The 23,278-nt window shown below is 50.5% G+C and overlaps 1 protein-coding gene and 1 long non-coding RNA gene across 9 annotated transcripts in view; one reads left to right on the forward strand and one right to left on the reverse strand.

The window, feature by feature from the left end:
* The window catches only part of SAMD11 (sterile alpha motif domain containing 11), a 175,101-nt gene that overhangs the window by 120,263 nt on the left and 31,560 nt on the right, over nucleotides 1–23,278 (reverse strand). The window contains exons 1-2 of one of the 7 annotated variants that reach the window (XM_074893295.1): nucleotides 5,187–6,212; nucleotides 3,530–3,621 (exon numbers count right to left, since the gene is read on the reverse strand). In XM_074893295.1, the coding sequence (XP_074749396.1) occupies nucleotides 3,530–3,621; nucleotides 5,187–5,976 (882 nt within the window). In that variant the 5' untranslated portion in view covers nucleotides 5,977–6,212. Of the gene's footprint in view, nucleotides 1–3,529; nucleotides 4,045–4,067; nucleotides 4,469–4,913; nucleotides 4,919–5,186; nucleotides 6,213–23,278 lie in introns of those variants that run through there. The other 6 variants (XM_074893299.1, XM_074893302.1, XM_074893297.1 and 3 more) reach the window with 6 other exon arrangements.
* On the forward strand, nucleotides 4,937–11,917 carry LOC141954110 (uncharacterized). 2 transcript variants are annotated; one of them, XR_012632097.1, is made up of 3 exons: nucleotides 4,937–5,424; nucleotides 9,956–10,092; nucleotides 10,305–11,917. It is a non-coding gene; the product is annotated as an uncharacterized LOC141954110 (long non-coding RNA). The 2 variants fall into 2 exon arrangements; XR_012632098.1 differs by lacking the exon at nucleotides 4,937–5,424 and adding an exon at nucleotides 7,332–7,647.

Here is a 23,278-nt window from a genome sequence, read left to right on the forward strand (position 1 = left end):
TAGCGAACGGGTTTCATCAGAATAGACTGGAATCCATCCAGGGCTCCAAACAAGATGAACTGTGTCCATCCAGAACTGACAAGTACAAATATGGGGGAAGACCCCTGTCCACATCGCTGTGAACACTTGGCACCCCGTGCCTCCAAAATTTGAAGGGACTGAGACCTGTGGCGTTTCTCTCCTCCAGACCTGAAAAACCTCGGGTGCCAAGGCCTGGGTAGAAGGAAAAGGGAATGGAGAAGTCACAGAGGCAGAGCTGCTCCCTGGAAGGGCATGGGGTGGGGAGCCCCGTTCCCCACCGCTGCAGAGTTGGGGAGAAAAGCAGACAGTGCTGCACCACGCAGCCCCCAGTGTCGTGTCCGTCCCCCCACCCCCAGCCTGTGCCGGGCTGAGGATGCCCCTATGCAACCCCCAAATCGGCCCAGGGGATACCCCCCCCCCTTCTCCGCCCCCCAGCCCGGGAGGGAGCCTCCTGCACTCCCCCACTGCCGGGGCTCCTCCCTGCAACCCCCCCCCCCCCCCCCCCCATAACTCGAGGTGACCCTGCGGCCCCTCAGGGCCCTCCTGCACCCCCCTGCCTTCCCCCCCCCCCGCCGCCGCTGATTGATGGCTGCCGGCGGGGGCGGCCGCGGCCCGGGGGAGGCGGCGCCAGGGCGGCCGGCGCGACGCGGCTGCTCCCCCCCCCCGCCTTTCTCCGCCTCGCAGGAAACCGGCGGTCGGTGGCGGAGCTGGCCCCGGCGCCGGCCGCTGTCTGCAGCTGCAGCAAACGAGCTGAGACGGGGGCGGCGGGGGGCGGCGGGGGGCGGCGGAGCCGGGCTCGGCGGGGGGGGGCGGGCGCCGCTCCCCTCCCGGCACCGGGGGGGGGGGGCGGAGAGGGAAGCGGCGCCAGCCCCGGCGGGCCGGGGGGGGCCAGCCCGGCTGTTTCGGTGCTCGCCGAGGTGGGACGGGGGTTGGGAATTGAACTGGAGGTGGCCCGGAGCCGCTGGTAACGGGTCCGGCCCGGAGGGGGGGGGGGGGGGGGGGCGGTGTGGAGCTCCGGCTCCTGCGTTCCTTTCCGGATCAAGCCCTCCTCTCCCCAGCCCCAGAAGGGAGCGGGCTGGGCCTCAGAACGACCGCGGGGGCTGATTAAAGCCCCCGACGTTACCGGTGTGGCCGGCCAGGCCTGGAGGAATTGGCCGTGACCCCGCCCGAGGGAAGAGCCAGGCCGGGGCCTTGGAGCGCTCCCTCCGCTGCCGGCAGTTCGCAGCGGGGGGAGGATGCTGGTGCCTACGGGCAGCTGTTTGCCCCGTTACAAAGACAATCCTGGAGTTTTTCTGGCCTGTTCCCGCTGTCCAAGGACTGATTTCGGCTCAGTAGAACCAGCCGCTGACAGAACCAGCTCCCCCTCTCCGGACCCCCCCCCCCCCCCCCGTGTGATAACACGGTAGCACAAGGACCCAGGCGCTGCAAGTCTCTACTTACCTACACTATAAAATATAAAGCATTTCTACATTTGAGGAGAAACAGCCCTTTGATCTCAGCGGTGCTTAAATCGGTGATCACTAAACGGGGAAAGATAAAAACTGCCCGATTTTTAATCCTCCTTCTTGTGTAAGTTGAATGTGTCGTGCGTGTAGCTATGACGAGGCACTGCCAAAAGGTTTCAGGTTCAAAATGTGGAATTGTCCTTTGGTCAGGTGTACGTTCTAATTACAGCACAGAAAAAGGCAGTAAGCACCAAGAAACAGAGTCCCGATAAAAGCTTTCATTGGGGTTTGTCCTTGCTGTGCAAATTCTGACATCAAAACCCCCTCTAACTAATTTATACAGCCAGGAAAGCGGTAGGAGGCAAGTCCTGAAGGATTTATTTACTTCTCCTTTCCCAAAACTATACCAACCTCTCTTTTCCTCTCTCTGAGCTCCTCAAGTTCAGTTCTATTTTAAAAGACACTTGTTCCACACAGAGCTGCCTTCCCAACTGTAAATGCACAGCATCCCTGCGCAACTATTAAAAACGTTGCTGCTAGGGAAGTGCAGCGTGTCATTTTGGCTACCGCTTCATGCAACTTGGCACCCAGAACGTGACCAGCAGACAGTGTCCTCTGGCCAGACACCTCTCAACACCAGCAGCGACTGGGGCAGAGCACTTTGGCCTGCAGATCACTGCTTGCTGGCCTCTGACCCACACGACCGGTAACTAAAGCACACGCAAAAGTCAAAAACGGAGAAAACTTATTACGCTGCATCGCACTTTGCCCCGTGAGCTCGGAGGAACTACGTGAGCCTGTCAGAAAAGCCAGGTTTCGGTCGATCTGGTTTGCTGGGTTTAAAATACCAGGCAGTGCTGCAATGCAACTGGTACTCGTGAGCTCGCTGGGCAGTTACTGCTTTGGTACCAATTGCTGCTACGTAAAACAGGCGCCAGAGCCTCACGTCACGGAGGTGGCATCTTCACATTCCTGTCTGTAACTCTTGATTATTGCTCCAAGCCCCTTCCCACGTGAATGTGTATATTTGTACACAGAAGCACGCATGCACATCCATACCACGCAGAAATAATTTAAATTCACAATGCTGTCTGTCATGCAGAGTCATAAAGATACTGCATGCGAAAAGAGATTGTCCGTTTGGTCTCAAAAACAATTAAAGAAAAAAACGTTGATTTCAGTGAATAAAAGTCCATAATTCTCCAGCTGCATCTGTTTCCACAGTGCTACTGACAATGTTTTAAGTCACAGTGCTTTTTTTTCAGACCAAGACCCACTTTAGTTCCACAGACCAACAGCTTTGCCATCCCGTTTAGGTGTATTTTATGGATATTTTTACACATGATGAACTGGTTTTAATGCCTTATAGTTTACTATGATTTCAGTAGCTTTTTATTTATAACACCAACATCTTTTTCATGAAAATGTTGATGTCATATAGAGATTTTGAAAGTCTCAGGATAAAGGCAGACAGCAGAAAACACAAGGAACTCAGAAGCTGGGAAGATCCACGAAAGCATGAACTGTGAGCTATGACATGAATGTTGTAAAAGTTGTAAGCGTTTAAGATGAGCTCGTTCCTCCTTAAGTTTATCTGACAAAATTCACTAACGGTTTGTAAACTGTGGCTATTCTGACTCTAACACGTGGGTGCAATTATAATTCCCTCTTGCTTTATTTAGCCATTTTACACAAGGCACCAAAACGAAGGGGCTGACAACAGGGAAGAGGCTACTGACTGCTTTACCGTTTGCGCAGAGCCAGCTCCCCCTGAAAACCACAGAGTCACCCTGCGTGGTGCATCCCTTAGGTCAAACTCTGCTCTTCCCAGCCGCTCGGGTTGCAAACTCCTCTCCTGCAAGCCTGTGACCAGACCGCAGGTACCCTCACGCTGCACTCAGCGCTCTGGCAAAGGCTCAGGGACTGACAGTTCCTCGCGCTCAGAGATCACGGTTTCATGATCACAGAAGCAACGGGATTTTTTTTTTTTTTTTTTTAAGGGAAGGAGGCGGAGGAGAGGAGAGATGTCTTAACTAAAGCACATAGTTTAACAATAATCTTACCACTGGAGACGAAATTCGACACCCAGGGCAATCACAGATTGGAGGATGTACCTGTAAGATTCCTTTGGACATAAGAGTCTTCAAACTTTTCCCTGGATGCAGAGGGGAAGAAAAAAGAAGAAGAAGGATCAGCACTTTTATAAAAGGAAAGTATTTGGGGGGGGGGAACGGGGGACACCACGCGTCTCCTGCCACACAAACACCCCTCCCCTTGCCTGCCATCGCCCCCCCCGCCTGCCCCTTCCTCCAACTCTCTCCCCTGCAGATGCCCGTGGGCAACAGCAGCTCGCCAGCCCCGGCCTAACCCTGGCTACCACCGCTCCCGCAGCCCGGAGGGAGCCGAGGCCGAAGGGCGCAACCCGGAGTCCGGAGACGCAGCGGCCAAACCCGCGCAACCTGCGCGCACCCGCGCGGGGCTCCGCGCTGCCCACCACCACCCGCGCAGCCGGCCCCCACGCCGGGGGACGGCCGGGCGAGAGGGGCAGCCCGCTCCCCGCTGCTCCTCCGGGTCCGTTTCACCTCAGTCCTCCTGACTCACCCCAGAGGAATTGAGGTTTCCCGAAGGCAGCCGGGAGCCCGGTAATAAAAGAAACAGAAGAGATGAGCGGAGCGAGGACAATTAGCGCGGCCCCCGCAGTGATTCCCCTTTTCTCTGGCGATCGATAAACAAGGCGAGGTGTCAGTCACCTCCTAATAGACCCCTGGGCTGGCACCTCCAGCTCGCAGCTAATTACGTGTCTCATCGGCTCCCCCCTCCCCCCCCCCGCAGGACCAGCCGGGTCCCCCCGCTCTCCACCTGCCGCCCGCCCCGGCAGCTCCGCCGCGCCAGCCCCGGTGCCGGGACTGCGGCGCTGGCTCGGGCTGGACCGGAGGCGGGAGGGGAGGGGAGGGGAGGCAGGGCAGGCTCCCGTCAGCAGCCGCCAGCGCCGCGGAGGTCCCGCACCACCCAGCTGCAAGGGGAACACCCCCCCCTCCATACACCCACCACCCCCCCCCACCCTCCGCCCCGCCCGCCACCCCGCCGGGTCTTGTCCTCACCCGGCGCGACGGGGCTGCCGCTCCCCCGCGGCGCTGCCCGCCGCCACCGGCTCCGCTCCGCGCCCCGCCGCGGAGAGAACCCCGCGGGGTGCGGAGTTGGCGCCGGCCCCCACGCGCGACGCTGAACACCGCCCCCCCCCCCCCCCCCGCCGCCGCCGCCAATATCCCCGGTGTTCAAAACCTCTGCCCGCGAGAAATTAAACTTCTCTCCTAGAAGAGAGGAGCCCCCCCCCACCTGGTAACAACCCCCCCACAGCAACTGTTCCCAAATCGCTCGGGGAAAAAAAGAAAAAAAAAAAAACCAAACAAAAAACCAAAACAAAAAAAACGCAACCAAACTTCTCACCGGAGAGCCCGGTACCGGCGAGGGGAACCGGTTAAAGAGGGACCGGGGGTGCTGAGGGGAGGGGGGGGCACGGCCTCGGGGGATGCGGTGCTGAGCTCTCCCCCCCTGCGAGCGCTAATAAAGCCCCCCCCCCGCCTTGGCTCCCGCTCCCCGAGCATGGGGGCGAGAGGGAGGATGCTAAGGAAGAGCGGAGCGGAGCGGAGCGGGGAGCCCGGCACAAGCCGAGTGGCGAGTGGAGCCCGGCACAAGCCGAGTGGCGAGCGGCGCCTTTACCTTTGTGCCTGATGCTGCGCTTCCAGTCCTTGGCCGTCTCTCTGCCGCTGACAAACTGGAACTCGTTGGGGGTGAGCCACTCGCCCCGGTACCGGATAGAGGGTCCTTTGCTCCCTTGGCACAACTTATTGATGTAGAGCAGCGCCTTGTTCTCCCCGCACTCCACCTCGATGCAAGGTTCTCCGTTGTCAAAGAAGGGCTGGAAATCCGGGATGGAGGAAAACCTCTCCAGCATCAGGTCCTCGGGGAGGTGGTGGGGGTGGTGGGGGTGGGGGGGGTGGGGGTGGTGGGTCTCGTGGAAGCCCAGGTACGCGCGGTGGGCAAAGATCTGGTCGTAAGCCGGAGGGTGCGGGGTGACCACCGGAATGGCAGCGGCGGCCAGAGGGGCGAGATAGTCAGGTAAGGTTTCCATGGGCTGGTTAAAAGCTGCCAGGGCCATCTCTTCCCTGTCAAGTCGCTCCTTCTTGATAGCAGGCATGGTGCTGCCGCGCTCCCTCCTCTCTCCAAAGCACAGTGGCTCTAATGTCTCCGGTTCAACTTGCCCCCGCTCTGGCTGGAGTTTGGCTGAAATGCGCCAGCAGCAGCAGCAGCAGCAGCAACACAAGCACCTTTGGCGCTCGGGTGCCGGAGGTGGCTGGTATCCCCCGGAGCAGCCCGCTAACAAATCTCCTGGGCTGGCTCCCCAGCAGAGCTGTCTGGGATCCCTCTCCCACGGAGAGGCTAATGTACCGTAGACCCGGGAGCTGCTGTGTGGCTCGCAGATCTGCCCCTCCGGACTAATACCTGACATCTCGGAGAGGTCTCTGCTGCCGTAGACATTATTTTGGTTTTAAAAAAAAAAAAAAAAAAAGCTTATTGATTCCCCTAGATCGACCCACCTTCTCACCAGGCTGGAGGGTTCCCCGCCGCCCACCCAGCCCCCTTTCACCCTCCCCCCCCCCACCTCCTTCCTTTAAACTGACACCTGGTTTATTTATTTATATGCAATAATTAAAATTAAACGCTGCGCCCCCGCCGCCACTCCGCCGTCCCCTCCCCTCCCCGCCGGCGCCCGCCGGGCGCGGGGAGGACGGAGCCCCCCGCCCGGTGCCGGCTCCCCCCGCTCTGCCCGCGGGGCTCCAGCCACCCCGGGCGGGCGGAGAAGTTTCCCGGGGGCCGCCCGCCTTCACCTGCAAAGTGCAGACTCGCCCCGCTCCCACCGAAGGCTTTTATGATCCCTGCGAGTTGGTATTTAATTTCCACTCCTGCACAAAATTTTAAAAAACATGGTATTACGTTACATAGATCTCTGTATATATATATATACATCTCTGTAGAGCCAGGCGCCCAGACACACACACATCCCCATTTACAGCCCCGCCAGCCCGTGCCCGGCACGGCATGCGCTCCTGCACCCCCCCAGCCCCTAAATGCCTCGCTGTGTTGGGCTACTGGGCCGGGCTCCCCTCCGAGCCGGGACAGACAGATATTGATCCGTGCTCAGAAGTCACGGTATAGTTCAGAGACTCTGACCAAACAAGATTTCCCTCCGCCGCCGCCGCCGCCGCTTCTCTAACTTGGCCCATTTAAACAGCAGAGGCGCTTGCAAGCGCCGCGCCGGCGGCGGGGAGAGGGGGTGAGCGACGGACGGCGGGGCCAGCCCCCCGGCTCCTGGGGGCTCTCCCATGCACCTTGCTCTCCTTAGCAGGCTCCCCTAGTCACCAGCTCTACCTTGAGAAGGCAGGCTAGAGCCTTCTCTTTTCCCAGGCGGTGATGTAGCAAGACACGGTATAAATTTGTTTTTTCTGGGATGAGCTGTGGCACAAGGTCCATGTGAAACTGCCCCGAGAGGACAACACAGCCCAAAATTAAGTGGCATGGTTGTTACAGAGATTTGTCACATCAACAAGATGGAGTTCCCTACCCTTGGATGCTAAGCAGGAGCGACTGTGCAGGAAGAATCCTACCTAGAAGGGAAATAAAAATAAATCATCCCCTTAAACACAGTAGAAGAAATACGCCCCACAAGTCTTACAAGGTGGCAGAACAGGGAGAGTTGTGTACGAGGTCTGTCTCAGAGCTCCCAGAACAACACAAAGTTCTTCGCTTTGTCCCAAGGTGTGTCTCTTATTAATTGCTTTCTTACAGGGGGAGGTGGTGGCAGGCTGAACTCGCCCTCCAGACAGCGAGACACGGATTTGCTGTTGTGACAATCAGCCATTGCAGAGTCCGTGGGGTAGTTTCTGAGCAGGAGCAGCCCCTGCCGCTCCAGCACCAGCTCTCAGAGGATCTCGGAGCGTTCCCAGACAAGGAGAACGAACACCACCTCCTACCACCTTTATGGAAAAGCTGCTTTTAGCTTCATTTTACTGGCGGAGAAGCCGAAGCGTAAAGAGGCCGAGATGGAGAAGATGAGCGCTGTACTCCCGCTGGGGTTACGCAGCTCCTCCGTCCCACTACGAGAGAACATGGGCTAAAACAGGTGACGAGTTCACGTTCGTGCACCAAGTGATTGGCCCGAGATCTTACGGGTGTTATTTTCTGCCCCTCTTAGCTCTCAGCTGACAGCTACCCCTCTCTACAAAAAGTCTGATGGACCACTTGTGGGACAAGCCATTGCTTTGTACCCGTAAAGGTGGAGGAAACCACCCCCCTGGGGTTCAGCAGATCTGGGAATGGGACTTAAGCCCCAAACCTCAGTTTTCTCTTGACGCTACTTGACCATGATCCTTGTTTCTTGCCTATTTATTCTCAAGAAATGCAAGCCCTGGGAGCCATCCTTGCTTCTTCCTCTAATGAAGGAGGCAGATATACATACCCATCAAACCCTCTCATTTAGGCTTTCAGGCTTAGGCTCTTATTCTTAATGCTTCTGATTGCTCAAGATGACAGGGGAAAAATCACTTTCTATTATCACCTAATGAACCAAGGAAAATGCTTGGAAGAGGCTCTGGGAGACACAGGCATTCTCTGTGAAAGCATATAAGAGGATTCTGGATGGAGGTCAGGTGAGAAGGCCATGCAGGGAGAACTGCTCGCTCTTAACACTCCCAGAAAACCTCCGTGCCTGGCACACCTAGAACTGCACTGAGCCCTCTGCAGAGACTTGAGAACTACTTCAGACTTCCTTTGACTCCATCTTCTTTGGAACTTGGCTTCATGGGACTGATTTCACTTTTTACAGGGGAGTGGGTATTTTTTCTCAAAGCCTTCTTTCTTTTTTACAGCCGTAAGGGTTACTGTTCTTCCATCTCCAATCTTAATGGCAGCTTCACCTCCAAGTGTAGAGAGAGCTCGGCCACAGCCTTCTTCAAAGACAAGTCTCCAGGAGGGGTCACAGGAGAGCAGAACAAGGATGGCCTTCATCCTCCAGGAACAAACCCTTCTGCAGTACTTCTAGACTTCTCAGATCTCCATGGTTTGGATGCACACTCAAATCTAACAGCACCTTGCCTCACCACCCAGTCTGCCCTATTAAACAGCCATAACGAAGCCTTTCCTAACCCTGGGAATTCTTATTTAACTTTTATTTTAAAGGTGACTTGCCATGGGTTTTCCCACTGCATCTCAGCCCCGTTGCTTTTTACCTCTAAGGAAACCAGGCTTAAACCTGGACCTGTGAGGTGAATATGCTGCGACTTCATTCTCGAAGGGCAGCACCTACTTGGCTGTTTTATTCCTGGAAAAAAACAGGCACTTGCTGCCAGTCATGACGTAGATGCGCTGGGCAAGCTGTGTAGAGGTCCAGCACTGGAAGAAGAAGGCCGCATGATGGTGGCTCAATACGAGGTGCATGGCTTGGACCAGACAGGGTTTCTCGCACACCTGTAAGGTGTTCTGGCAGAACGGTGAAGTTTGGGGGGAATCAAGAGGCACAGTTTCAGGCCGATCCTATCAGTCTCTTACAAGCACTAAAAGTTACTAACAAGTCCTCCCTACCCCTCCCCACTGTAATAAAGAACAAGAGCTCTGTCTGGATGTCTGAGTCGGACAGCAGGAGTCTGAAGTTGTTCAGATCCAGTCTCATAACAGTAGAGCTTTCAGGATTAGTGTAAACAGATTCACCACTGGAGAGCAGATCAGAGAGATCCAAGCAAATCCACGCACATATGGTTAGAGAGAGAACCGGGTACGCCTTGCAAATTCCACACTGAGGAACTGGAACACATTTTCAAGTCTGGGGGCACAAATCACCATGTCTTTTTGTTGTGTGTTTCCACGGCACCTAGCAAAGTGAAAGCATGATTCTGAATTTGCTCACAGAGGTGTTACCACAGTAAACATAGTAAATAGCGATCATTTCCAACATTTAGTGCTCCACCTCTGGAATACATCATGTTGGATTGAAACAAAACCTGGATCTTTTATTTCTCTCAAGTCAAATGTGTTAACAACTGTAAAGAGCTAGCTGTGCTGTAAAGCATTTTACAAGAAGAGATGGTGCTTCAAGCACAGGTCTGAAAGTTAAGAGAGAAAGATCTTCCTCCTTATCCTATCACCAGTTTCATGGACAAATTACTTATCCTGGATATGCCTCCATTATTCGACCCATAAAAGGAAGGGAAACTTCCTAGATGTAATTTGTTATTTACATGTGTGACAGTAAACCTCTGAGTTTCTAACTGAGATCAAAGGTCCTTTGTGCTGAGTGTTTCAAAAACTCATTGCAGATGCAGGCCCTGCCCCTTTACAGGAAAGACAGGTTGAGGCTGGGAGGAGAGAGACACCCAGGTACATGTAAAATGACCAGCCTGAGTTCAGAAACTAATCCAGAGCTTCTGTCTTTCCAGGATTCCAGGACAGATGCCATACGTGGCGTCTATGGCACCATTATGCCTCTGCCGAAGCTAAGCTAAACGAGCAGATACAACGTTCTGTCAGCACAGCTGCATCTACAGCACTGGTCTTGCTGACCTTGTCGCAGCAGGTCTGTAGCATGAGTTTCTCACAGTCCAAAACTAACTATGCCAGCAAAGTTCTGTCCGGTACACCAGAAGAGCTTAGATAATAAACCAGGTCTTTTAACAATTGGTGTAGTATCCACTGAACCACGTTGTTTCCCCCAAAGAAGCTGGGGTGCTTAGCCTTTTAAGACTACAAGTTAACAGCTCCTCTCCCCGCTTCCCTATCTTTCCACAGAATTACCCTGACACTGTCACACCAGTGATGGAAAGCAACAACTCTCTCGCTACCAAATCGCTGAGCCTACCAAAAGATGGGGAAGGAGACCAAAGAGCCACACCACCACCTCCCGAGCCAGCCAGATTCACGCCTTCCCCAGTGTCTTTCAGTCTCAGAGGACATCAGGGCTGTCTAGCAGCCAGGATTCACTGCTTTTTGTCTTTTATTCTTTGCCAGGTGTAGCCCAGCTCTATGCTCACTGCATGTGAGCAGCCAGCCATGCTGCCAGAGTCATGCTCAGCGGGATCAGTATTGGAGGTAATAGTAGCCTCAGGCCAGACTGCTTCATTATGAGAGATATTTTGACAGCCCAGCAGCAAGAGCAACAGCAGGGAGGGCACAGGTGGGTATTCAGGGGAGCAGGGTTGGGAAGGAGGATGCTGGAAAGGGCTTTGCCTCTGAAGAAAAATGCTTTCTCAGGAACTGCTGGGCCGTACCCTTTTTAATCTCACTGATACAGAACACTGCCTTTTACACCAATTTATTGGAGTGAAAAAGGAGCACCGTGGAACTCCTGGAGTTTTTTCTCCTCAGAGTTTTTTCTGTCTTTCTTGAAAGCAGTCTTATGGTAGCACGAGCCCACACAACAAACCAGAGTTGCAAGTGGCATACATCCCTATCCAATGCAGGCATTTTGTGTGCTTCCAAGAGAATAGCCTGGGACAGTCAATGGTGGTTTAAGAAAGTCTCTTCTCATCAAACTATTTTCACAAAATACCTCTTCCAAATCACCTTCCCTACAAGTGTAGCTATGTGGCCAGGCTAAGTAGATTGGTACTCAAAAAACTAGAGGAATTAAATGTCTGTTGGGGAGAAGTGAGGGAAGTTTTATCTGGGAGGCAAAGACTAATTTTAAACTAGCTGCTCCGTTCTTCTAAATAATGAATAACTTCCCAGGCAGGGAACACATTTTCTGTTCTCTCTCTGACTTGGTATAGTGGCTCTGCTGTGCTGTAAACAGTCACCTGGCCTATAGCCTAGAGACCTTTGTATGCTGCTACACAGGCTGCACAGCAAGAATCACCCCGCGACCGCACCGGGAGGCTGCGTGTGCACCGAGTGACCATTTTCCTTTGTGATGTGTGTCCGAGGATACGGCACTGCAAACCCTATCAAATGATAGATGGACTGATTCATCTCTCTTCCTTACTGGTTGAAGTTCAAGCATGTTGTGGTAACTTAAATCAAAATCAGCCGTGAGGTCCCTACAACAAGAAGGTTAAATTCAAAGGGCAGAAGCCTATTTCCATTAAAACCAATGGCAAATTTTTACTGACTTCACACTTCAGTGTTCTAGTCCCTCATAATGTAGCAAGAAATTGCTCTTCTCTGCAAAGGTTTTGGAAAACAACAAGCTTAGCTACACTCAGGTGATAGCTCCATGATGTACAGAAATCACCAAAGGAATAAGGCCTTAAGTGTCAAACCATCCTCTCTGACCCTTTACTTCTAAGGCAAGAGCTGCCTTTTTTGCAGTTCCAGTCGTTGGACAGCTTCCCTGTGCTTCTCTCTGCATTAACTATACTCTTTGTGCATATTGCAATTAAAAATGCATCTTTCTCCCTTGTCTAGTCCTCTCTCCTCAGAGGTTATTTATTGCTAATTTGTAGCTGTTGTGAAAGACTTGATATCAGGGTTGTAGTGCAGAAGAAAGCCTCCACCAAATTCTCTCTTTTTCCTAAAGCTTTTGTGTCACTCCTTCACTGCTAAGAAAAACTCACTGTATCAGAAATGGTGAAATGATGGTCACATTGTATTAATCTAAAGCTTGGCTGTGTCCCAACACTTGAGTATCAGTTTTTGCTACTCCATTTCCCCAACTTCCCGCCCGCCTTCCCTCCTACAATCATAGTAACAAAATGATACAAATAACCAAAGATCCAAGAATCTGGGTACGCGGGAATCTATTGCTAAGTTAAAACAATAAAAAAAATCAGTGACCATTGACATCAGGTGTGCCATCCCAACGTCAAAGAGTGCCATAAAAGAATAAGCCGTGTCTCTCTCTCAATTCACAAGTGTATACAAACACATGTGCACAGAGCACTTTTTTTAGGTTAGGCAGATGAACCTTGTTAGCTAATCCTTTAGATGTGTCAGAAGAGTCTAGTGTAATCAAGGTGTGACTGCTTTTAATACACACTAGAAAGATCAAATTAAAGACTAGGGAGAACCTGCCTTGACCAATTTAGGAGGTGCTGAAGTACACACTATCTGAGGTGGCTTACAGTTTTCGAACACATTAATTACAGTAATATGTTCTAAAGTCTTTAAATCACCGGGCACCTCTGCAGACAGGTTTTGTATTGTTCTAATTCTCCTCCTTTCTAGAAATTGATGTCACGTAGTCTATGCCCTAGTAATGATGGGACTGGCGTACATCACCTCTCCACTACTATAACTGCACCCCACTAGAGAGCTGTGCAAATTCCACTAGGAATGTTTCTGAACAGTTGTTGTTACAGCAATGTGAAACTTTATGTATAGATAGGCCCTAGGCAGGGCTGTGTCTATAGTGCAGTTTCAGTTATGACTGCATCTGCCATAGCCGAGTGTTACTAAATTAACACTGGTACTCTGAGAAGACATCACACAGGAGCTCCATCAACAGGCACCTACGTTTCTGTAGGGAATTCTCACTGAATTTGGGCCACTGTGCTTTCTCTGCAATTGTTTCATAGACTATCTAGATCAATGCCAGTACAGGAAGGCAGTCATAACCTCAGTGTCACTGTGACCAGAACTCTCCCAGTGTCTCTTCCACAGGTGCACTGTAATTTGAACAAAGCATACCCAAAGACATACCCACAGTCACAGGCATAAGCAGAGTCCCCAGTGAACTCACAGAGACAAATGCACATGAGCACCTTTGTACTCACTCCTCACTCACTATTCACTCGCGCCTCCATGGTTATGAATAAACGCTGGGTCAGGACCCCGTGAAGGCTTGTCTTGTTTGGGTTTGTTTTTCTTTTCTTTTAAATCTTACATTCCTAGAAAAAGAGAGTCGTTCGAGTAAACTTGCTGCCACGACTACACTGCAACAGAGTGCTTTAAAAACTTAGATAAGATATAAGAAAAGAATAACAAAAACAAAACAAAGGGAATTTTAAAAAATATGTAAACAGGCATTTACACATTTGAATCTTCTCACGGTGATTTGAGTTCCTTGGAAGAAGAGCAGCTTCTCTGCTCCTTCCCTTGCGTTGCTTCATAGCAAATGCTTGTGGACAAGAGAAGCTGCCTGCTGCAACTAGTTAGCACTGAGTTTTATTTGTTTGTCAGACTTCCAAACTTGAACTTTTCTACATGTGGAGTCAGGCATTCCAACTTCTATTTCTGCCTATTTTGCTTCACTGTGTGACTGCAGCAATTCACCTGGTGACTCCAAACTCAGGTTCTTCACTCATAAAACAGAGAGAAAACAGCTCTGTAAAGCAGAGCTGGGAAGCACAACTCTTCAGGTGTTCACGCTCCTCATTCATTTCTATCTCATACTATAGATTTCTATAGCTCTTTTTCTCAAGTCCAATAACTCAATCACTGAGCAAAACCAAGTAATTGTGAGCCATAACACACCACAAGTGGCAAATGCAGAAATGTCAGGGCAAGCAGTTTACAAGTAATTCTGATGCCTAAAATTGTTCATCAAACTCTTTAGCAAATACTCACAAATAACTATTCTGTTCAGCAGGAGAAAAGGATTTTGTGTGTCATACATCTTCCTTGCCTTAGCCAAAACTAGTCTGCATCCAGACATGGCACAAACTATTCTCACTCACTCTTCACACTCAAAGGCACCCCTGCAAACAGATACATTGTCAGCACACACTTGAAAAATTGCTCTGTGCACTGTGACAAAGTTTAAAGTTTTGCATCAAGAGGAAAGGACAAAAAGGCATTTTGAACATTGTACTGTTCCCAAAAGCTATTCCCTTCATCCGCTGTCTGTAGCACAGAGTTAGCCATAGCTTGGATAACATGATGGGAAGAGCTACAGTCCTGGAGCGACTGACACACACAGCAGTAGTGACAGCCTGGCACCAAGGGTCATCCGTTGTTAGACACAGTCACACAGAGATGCACGGGCACGTGCACTCAGAAAAAAAGATTTTGGGTAAACAAGAGAGCTAATTTTTCTTTTGTTTTGTGCCCTGAGAAAGACAGGAAGAGCTAAAATATCAAACCCGAGGTTCTGTGCATATCAATTGGTAAGAGACATGCTGCTGAAATAGTTTGGCTTTATGGGAGCAGTCATCAGAATTTCAGTCGCTAACATTTCAGCCATATGGTAACTTGCATCTCATCCTCAGCAGACTAACAGATGTGCCAACAGCTGAAGGGGCAAAAAGCTGGGTTCCAACACACATTTCATTTTTCACTACCCGGGAAAGACTTAGGAGGAAGTTGGGGCCAATTACTGAGGATAAGTAGTGGAGGAAAGAGATCTTTTTAAGTTCCTGTCTTCCCTTTTAAGTACGTCAAGCATGCAGACATTTCTCACACGTGCTTTGCACCCAGAAGCAATGCTGGCATTAGCCATAAACCACTGCATATAGGTTAAAGCTGCACTGACCCTAAAATAAAAAAGCCTAATCCATTGTAAATATCCAGAAGACGCTCAAGTCTATTAGCACCCAACTGCTTGTTACTTCCCTTCAGTTTTTAAGGAGTCTCTCTCTGTGGTGTGGTCTCTAATCACAATTTCAGCAAAACACTGATTAGGATGCATATGGGAACATCATAGGAAACAAATATAAAATTGTCTTGACAAAGTAACTGAATGCATTTATAGGGACGGTATTGCTTCTAATTAGCCTTAATTTCCAAAGAATTATTACTTGCTCAAAAAAAAAAAAATCTTTATGGATCCATAAATTATCGAGTGCAAGATTCTCCCTCTCTCTCCCATTAATACCTGAGAGAGCAGACCTAGCATAACTCACCAGGGAGTTTTCTGTATTTGACTGCATTGTTCCAACACATTTGGTATTTTCGTTAGAACTACAAAGATAGTATCAGTTCTCTACTGAGTGAATATGGAAATCAAGTCCCAGTCTGGATTAACCTTCAGACTACCACAAACACATTGTGCTTCTTCAAAGTAACCTGTGTGTTTGTACACACGTGCACATAAACACACACACTGGCCATACACACCTGTGCAATTTTACACCTCATTCTAAGCAGATTGGGAGTTTGCTTCTTGAAATACAGTAATGCAAACCAAGCCATTCATTTCTCTCTTTATAAAATGAATGTGACCCTGTTAGCACCAACCCTGAGAAGTCCAGGAGACAGTGCAAACCCAGGGAAATGGACTCGCTTAGAGATGTTATATTCACATTATTCTAGGCTGAGCCTCCCATTCTTTCTCCTCTCTTCCTCCCTTAGTTTCCTGGTCCCCATGGCTACTGCTCAGAGTTTCCACATGCCCCTACCATTTGCTTCCATCCTCACAGAAGAAACACCCCATGTTGTTGTTCTCAGGACATGTGGCACGGTAAAACAGGAGGAGGCTCTAGATACCAAAAGTCATCAGGCCAACTCTGGAACAGCAACTTGGAGTCCTTTCTGAGACAGCTGACATCTGCCCAGATCCTTAATTCTACGTAGAGAAAAAGGGGTTTAACCTATTCCTTCATCACTAACAGTACTGTGTAAAACGACTCTCTGAGACACTTCAAATCCTATGGCATTCCATTCTTCACCCCTTTTTTTTTTTTTTTTAAGATAAGTATGAAATGCCACCAGGCCCAGCATCCTCTGAGAACAGACTAAAACCTACCAAATCATCAACACCAAGGGGGTTTCTTCAGAGGAGGTCTCACCAAGTACAGACATAGGCCCAGTCCTGCTTATTGATGTGGCAGGAAAACAAGCACACAGTTCAAACTAAGATACAGCTCTGTGCATGCCCCACACCTTTTTGCAAATATTTTAGACCTTTTTAGCAGTGTGGTTTTATCTTCATTTTGAGTTGATGGCAGCCACTGCTGCATGAAAGCTCCAAAATGGCTTCAGCAGCCAGAACACCTGCATCAAGACAAAGCAGGGAGAGAGAACTGACCTGCTTGAAACAGCTTGTGCTCCAGTGCTCAGACATGAAGATTCACATCATCTCAGAGAACAAGAGGTTCCTAAAAGAACCCATAAACCCAGCTCCAAATCTCAGCTCCAAAAGCAACAGACAACCTGTCCTTGATTATAAAGATTAGCACAGTAACGTGTCTGCTTAACTTTCAGCCATCCCTATTTGAAATTCCTCAATATTTGCTTTCTGTCATATTCTTTGTGGAGCAGAGCTCATACCCAAGAAGTCAAGGAGGCTGGTACCCACAGTACATTCACAGACTCTACAGCGTGAGCCAGTTTTAGATTCCACCACTCCTGAACTATAATTCAAGACTCTCTGGCTCAGGGTTGAGCGTCACCCATCTCTGTTCCCTGAGGATATCAGCACTTCCAGAGACATCAGCTTTGGTACCCCTTGCTGAGGATTCTCCTCTGCATTTTAACCTTTATCTCAGGAGGCAAACACAACATTCTCTGCCCTCTGTGCTCTTGTTCTACCTCACAAGTACGTAGGGATGATGGGTCCCAGTCTCCTCTCTATCAGCAGTCCTGGAAGGAGAGACAGCTCCGTGGAGTGCTCATGGTCAACAGCCAAGTAAGATCGACAAGAGCATGCGTGCCTGGGCGAATGCAGCTTCTTCCTCCATCTGGAGCTATAAGCCTTCACGATAAGTGTGTGACTGGGTGTTTTAATTCGTAAGGAGATCCTCAAGAGGTTGTTACAGGGAGTAGTTGGCACAGCCCATCTATCTATGTCACTATGGTATCTAGGCACTGTTATCTCATTTCAGATTATAGATGATTATGGAAAACATTTCCTTCGAAAACTGCTGGCCCTTTAGTAACACTAATGCCCTCCTTTGTGACATTCCCTGGGACTGTTACAAGAACAGGTTTTGTCTGCACTAAGAAATTTACCATTAAAATTATAGAGCCATTTCATACTGCAAAACTCCCACTTGGGAAGCTTTTCTGAGAGAGGTACTTTTCTGATCTTATTTGTATTACTCAACTGGGGAAAGGCATTATTATTTGGAATAATAATAGAGATCATACTGTTATACCTGCAGTACTTCAACTACACTGATACTTTTGCAACTTTTTTTCAAGCAAACAGACCTTCCTTCTCAGTCCCTCTCATTTTCCATTCTGCCAGTACTGTGCCACGGGAGAAATCCTAGAAATACTAAAGAAACCTGCAGTGCAATGAGAGCCTATAATCAGACTCTTCTGTGAGACCAGGTGTTTTGGGATTGGATTTGTCTTCTGATGGAATAGACAGGAAAAGTCCTCCCCAGCTGATTTCTGCTAATACCTTGATCTGTGGCCCCTTAATGAGCAACTTATTGCAAAAATCACATCTTTACATTTCAAGTTGTTTTCCTTAGGTTGAATGTACTGTTCATGAAAAGATCTAGCTGCCAGAATCAGGCTTTCGACTTGCATATTGGCAATGGCAAACTCAGAATTCCCTTTCCATTGATGTTCTTGGAGCTGTCTTCAGACTTGCTGCTGCAATAGCTACCACTAAATGCCACTAAATCAGTAAATCCATTTATTGGAATAGTCATACAGAACTGCAGCAACGAGACACAAACTTAATCCAATTCAAACCTCTTCTAAGCAGGAGGAAATAAACATTCAGCTCTGTTCTCCATGAAACTTGAGTAAAAAAGGCTGGAACCTTAAGGATGTAGGTATATGGCAAAGAAAAGGAGACAACACAAATAAACCCTAGCAATAACTCAACAGGGATGGGAAGGTGAATGGTGTCCCAAGCACTCCTTTAGCAAAGCACTGAAAATACCTCTGGGATTGTCCAAGGCCCCCGATTCAAGATACGTCTTTCCATCAACTCCCAAAAACGCTCGGCAGTAACATCTGGAACCCCCGTCCAATTATAAGATGAAATGCAGGAGGATCAAAGAGAGAGTTTCCCAGCTCTCATGAGAACAAGCTGGAGCGTGGGATAATTAGCAGCTTCTGACTGCTGCTAACCACCTCTCACTCGTTAGCATTTTTCCCTGGCCTTCCCACCTGCCTGTGCAGTCCCCTTTGCCTCCAGAGTACCAAGTTCCCCTCCATGTGTGTCTCTTTTAACCTGTCTGTAACAATAGTTGCCCGACGCATCCCAGAAGTTTATAGCAGTCTCTTTTCTCCTCTACCCATTAACCACAGGCAAAACCTTCTGGGACATATTTTCACTGCTTCTGAGTGGGGGTGAAAGCAACAGATGGGGGTGGGGGGACGAAAAAAAGGGTTCAGGAGCTCTGGGGATCCTAGCGCATCTGCAGACAAGCAGGCAACACCAAGAGAGAAACACAGCTAGACAATAACAAAATAGTATTTACTTTCCCTCTTGTATTGCCCTGTGTCCAAGGAGTTCTGATCAGGATGCGAGAGGTGTAATTCACTGCGAGAGAGAAACATTTGCTCGCTACATCCCACTTTTTTTTGAACTGGCTAATACATTGCAAGCAGCCCAGAAGTTTCAAGTCTGAAAGGCACCTTAACAACAGCGAGGAGTCAAGCTGTCAGGAGCAAGATTGAATTGTGAGTTGCTTGCCCTTGCAAAAGAAATGTGGGTTGCATGTCTGCTGCATGTGGGGACCCTAGAGCCCCATTGCTGGAGTGGCTTCAATGTGCCTGCTCTTTTCAGGAGGAATAGTGGTCAGCACCTCCCTGCTCCAAGGGACTGAGCGGCACAGGAGGTACCGAAGGGAAAGCTTAGGCTGGAATCCCCGTCACAAACAGAAGCAAGACCGCTTTCCCCATATGCCATGGCAGTTCTCCACAAGAGAGGACAACTTCTGACAAGTCAACCAACAAACCAGGAGTTTCCCCAATGCCGTGGCGTTCCTGTCCCATCACCTAGCGCAGGCTCATGTCACAAGCCCAGAGACACAATCCATGGAGGGACCCCAGTCCCGCTGTCTACTGACAAGGGACACAAACTGGTCGGGCACCCAAGAAATCTGCATGTGGAGAAACAAACAAGCTGAAATAAAGGTGAAATGTTAATGAAAATCTGGGAAGCACTAGGAGCTCCTCAGATTAAAGGTATCCCAGGAACATAACTTGGCAGCTAAGGTCAGCCTAAGGATCGTACTCAATTTTATCTTAAAAATCCAACTTTACGTACAGTGACTCAACAAAAATATAATAAATGTAAATCATGTAACAGTGTTGTCATGTGGATTTTGAGTAGTTCTGCATCAGAAATGGTATACTGAGTGGTTGCCAGATAGACACAGCTCTGACCCCATTCTCCAGCCCATCCAGACCAGAGCTCTTCCAAGGCTGTGCCAGGCAAATCTACCGTCCGTCCGTCCCACTGCTGTCGTGTGACCCGCAGGTACCACCGGGAGCTGAGCTACCGCCCCAGCCCCCCGCAACCCGCCCCGCAGAGAGGCTCTGCCTCGCTACAACGAGTCGCAGTGATCACTGGGTGTAGGCACTCCCATGTGAAGGCATGGCCTGTAGTCCCCAAAAAGTCTGCAAAAGCGGTTTTTTCCCCTTGCTTGACTTCTGAGCTCATGAATAAGGAGGGGGGGGGCTCGTTTAGGGTACCGGGAGTTTCAGCTAAGTGATGGACAACAGCGGAGGCTGGGATGCTCTGCTGCAACAGTGTCTCTGACTCCACCAAATCAAACCACGATTAGAAATACATCAGATTCTTTTTCCTCCAACTCAGCTCCAGACTGCTTTTTAACAACCAGCCTTCTTCCAGCCCTCACAAAAGCCTTTTCCCCGCTGCCTTTCCCTCGCCAAGCAGCAAATGATCCCGCAGACGCCCGACCCGGCCGCGCCGGAGGGCCGGGAGCGCCGGTACCGAGCGGGGCAGAGGGATGCGGGCACAGTGGCGAGACGAGGAGGGCTCCTGGCCGGCCCGTCGCTGCTCGGGAACCCCCCGGCGGGGCCCCCGCCGCCGCCGCGGGTTGCTGGCAGCAGCCCCGGAGCCGCAGCGCTGCCGCCGGGGAGAGAGGTAATAAATAACCCGGGGAGCGAGGCGCGGAGCCCGGCGGGCGGCGCAGACTCTGACCTGACAAATACCCACTGGAAAATCATCACCTCCCGCCCCCGGGAGCCTGGAGCCAGCCCCAGCCCGGCCCCAGACGCGGCGGGGGGGGGGGGGGAAGGGACGAGGCGGGGGGGTGGCTGCGCAAACACTGGGGCGCGCAGGAGCCAGCCGGCCCCGCCGCCCGCCCCGTCGAGCCGCGCCGCGCCGCCGGGGGTGGCGGCAGCGGGGGCGGGCGGCGGGGCCGCGGGGCCGGGCGGGGCCGGCTGCGGAGGGCGGGGAGGGGGGGGGCGAGCGGCCCCCGGCACCACACGCACACACAGAGAGAGCATCGCGCTTGGCGTTTGCCGGCGGCTCCAGGCTGCCGAGGTGCCCCCGTGCTGGGAGAAGGGGGACGGAGCTCCCCCACCCCTCCTCCTCCTCCGGGGGGGGGTGGGCACGGCAGCGAGGGGTGCGGAGCGGGAGCCGCGTCCCGCAAGGCGGGGAAGGGGTTTTCCAGCCCCCGCCGGTGGGAATGGGTTTCCCAGGGAGCGGGGCTCCCAGTCTGCAGGGACAGCCTGGCCCAGCCCGAGAGCCTCCTCACCTGCTCCAGGAGAAGGCAGCACCCAACTTCCCTGGGGGAGCCAGGAGGAGAAGGGGGGGTGTGGATGGATAGATGGATAGATGGATAGATAGATAGATAGATAGATAGATAGATAGATAGATAGATGCTTTATTTTCTGCTCTATGCAATAAAGTGTGATTATAAAGAATATAACAGGGAGCACAGCTTGAATTCCAATTGGTGGAGAGCCTGTTGTTAACCATCAGGGAACTATTTATTCTCTAGCCTTACTGATGCTCCTTGGTCAATAATGATAAAGGGGGGGGGGGGGGGAAGGAGAAGAAGTTGAAGCCATTATAAAGAAGCAATCACATTACAGAGCAGCAGCAGCAACAGCCCCCTCAGAATCTATGATTCCCTTAGGTCATGTCTGGTGTGCTCAGACCACTGGCCACTGTCAGTATTTACCCTGCATCATTAACCCACCAAACAGTTTTTTTTCTTGCCAGAAATGACTGATTTCTCAAGCCTGATGGCAATCATCGTTCGGGAGACAGAGCAGTGCTCCCCTGCTGCTGAACTACCTCCAGTGATATTTAATAAATAAATAAAATAGCTGGATGGTTGATCAGCTCCTCAGAAAAAGGGAAGAAAATGTGTCTATCTATTGTGATTAAATATTTGCTACTCCCTAATTCTGACACTTACTCATACAGACATGTGGCATACATGGCCCTAAGCCCTGATCAGCTCACAAAACATTATTATTTGTTGTTTGCATTGGTGTTACATCTCAGAACCAGGACCATATTGTATGAGGTGTCGTACAAAGGACAAAAGACAGTCCCTGTCCCAAACAGCCAGTTGATGTGCTCCAAGACTCTGCTCTTTTTCGCGTTACTGAATTCCACATGAGTTTTGCCAATGTTTCAAATAGGATCAGAGTCACACCAGGCCAGCTTTAGAAACTTCTGGCATCCAAACTGGATGCCAGATCAAAAAACCCAAACACCGAGCAGAAACCTAAGCTCAGAGTTTGTTTCCTTTGCTCTGCCACAGGGGAGTTGGTTGTATTTGAAGGTTTTGGTTAACTCCTCCTTTACTCCTCACTGGCATCATTCCATCTCAGGGGCTCCACAAACCACACAAGGCTGCACACAGATCTTGCTGAATACCCAGCAGAGATTATTTATGCCAAGTTACAATGCACAACCCATGCAAAAAAAAAAAAAACACCAAAACTTCCATGTCGTGAAACAGCACTTCCCACCACTCACTGCTGCATTCCCAACCCCAAAATTGTTCTCAAAACTTTCCCTGGCTCTGCCTTAGACCCATTCCCCCAGCTGACCCCTCACTGCCTCCATCACAATCATCTAAATCATGGCCAGTGAAGAAGTGTGAAGGTGGGGCACTGTTGTTTTTATCGCTGTCATGGGTTTCCCATAACACAAAAAATCTGACCCTCCTTGCCATGGACAACATCAGCTCCGGGAAATCCAGCTTTGCCACTTCCCGTGTGCATTCAGGGAAGTCCTCAAAACACAGCAATGAGTGAGGGGCAAGAGAGCAGGAGGCCCCGGGGAGTGCAGCTGTGGAGGAGACAGGCTTTCTGGGGGGCAGAGCCCACACACTAGATCACAGAGTGGACAGAGGACAGTGGAGAAGGCAAACATGGGGTGTACAAGGAGAATCACAGTCACCTCAAAGGAAACGGCAACATTTTCTGAAGGAAAGGTCACGGATTCCTTATTCCGATGGTCTTGTATCTCCCCTCTTTTTTCTCTGTTACCTGCTGCGGCCTTGACTGGCGTTTCCAAAGGAGCTCAAGGACTGGCCCACCTCTAAATTTTAATGTGGATGAAGCAGTAAGGCCTCGGCCATAAAAAATTGAAGTTGCTACATTTCAAAAATACACGTTTTTCTCAGTGAAGACAAAAGGTCTGAGGGAGTGGAAAGCGCATGTCCTTGGGCTCCCCAGGTACTTAGTTCTGAAAGTCTCATTCTGAGACAGCTCCAGTCTCCTTTACATTTCTTTGAAGATTCTGCCTTTAGCCTGCAGAGCAGGTTCCTTCTTTCAGTTTTCTGGTTTGGGGAGCTAAGTTATTCTGTTACCAAAGAGAGGAGAAAATTTGCAGTGTTCTGGAGACATGGCACTTCACTTCTTTAGGTCTTTCAACAAAGCAACGCAGCTGACAAAACAGGGCATCTTTTTGCTCCAAACCAAGTGACAGGCTAAGGCTCCTTCAGGTGAACCCCGAAACATTATTGGCAACTCAGAAAGCATTATTCACT

This window comes from Strix uralensis, chromosome 23, assembly GCF_047716275.1.
Source record: "Strix uralensis isolate ZFMK-TIS-50842 chromosome 23, bStrUra1, whole genome shotgun sequence".
Taxonomy (NCBI): Eukaryota; Metazoa; Chordata; class Aves; order Strigiformes; family Strigidae; genus Strix; species Strix uralensis.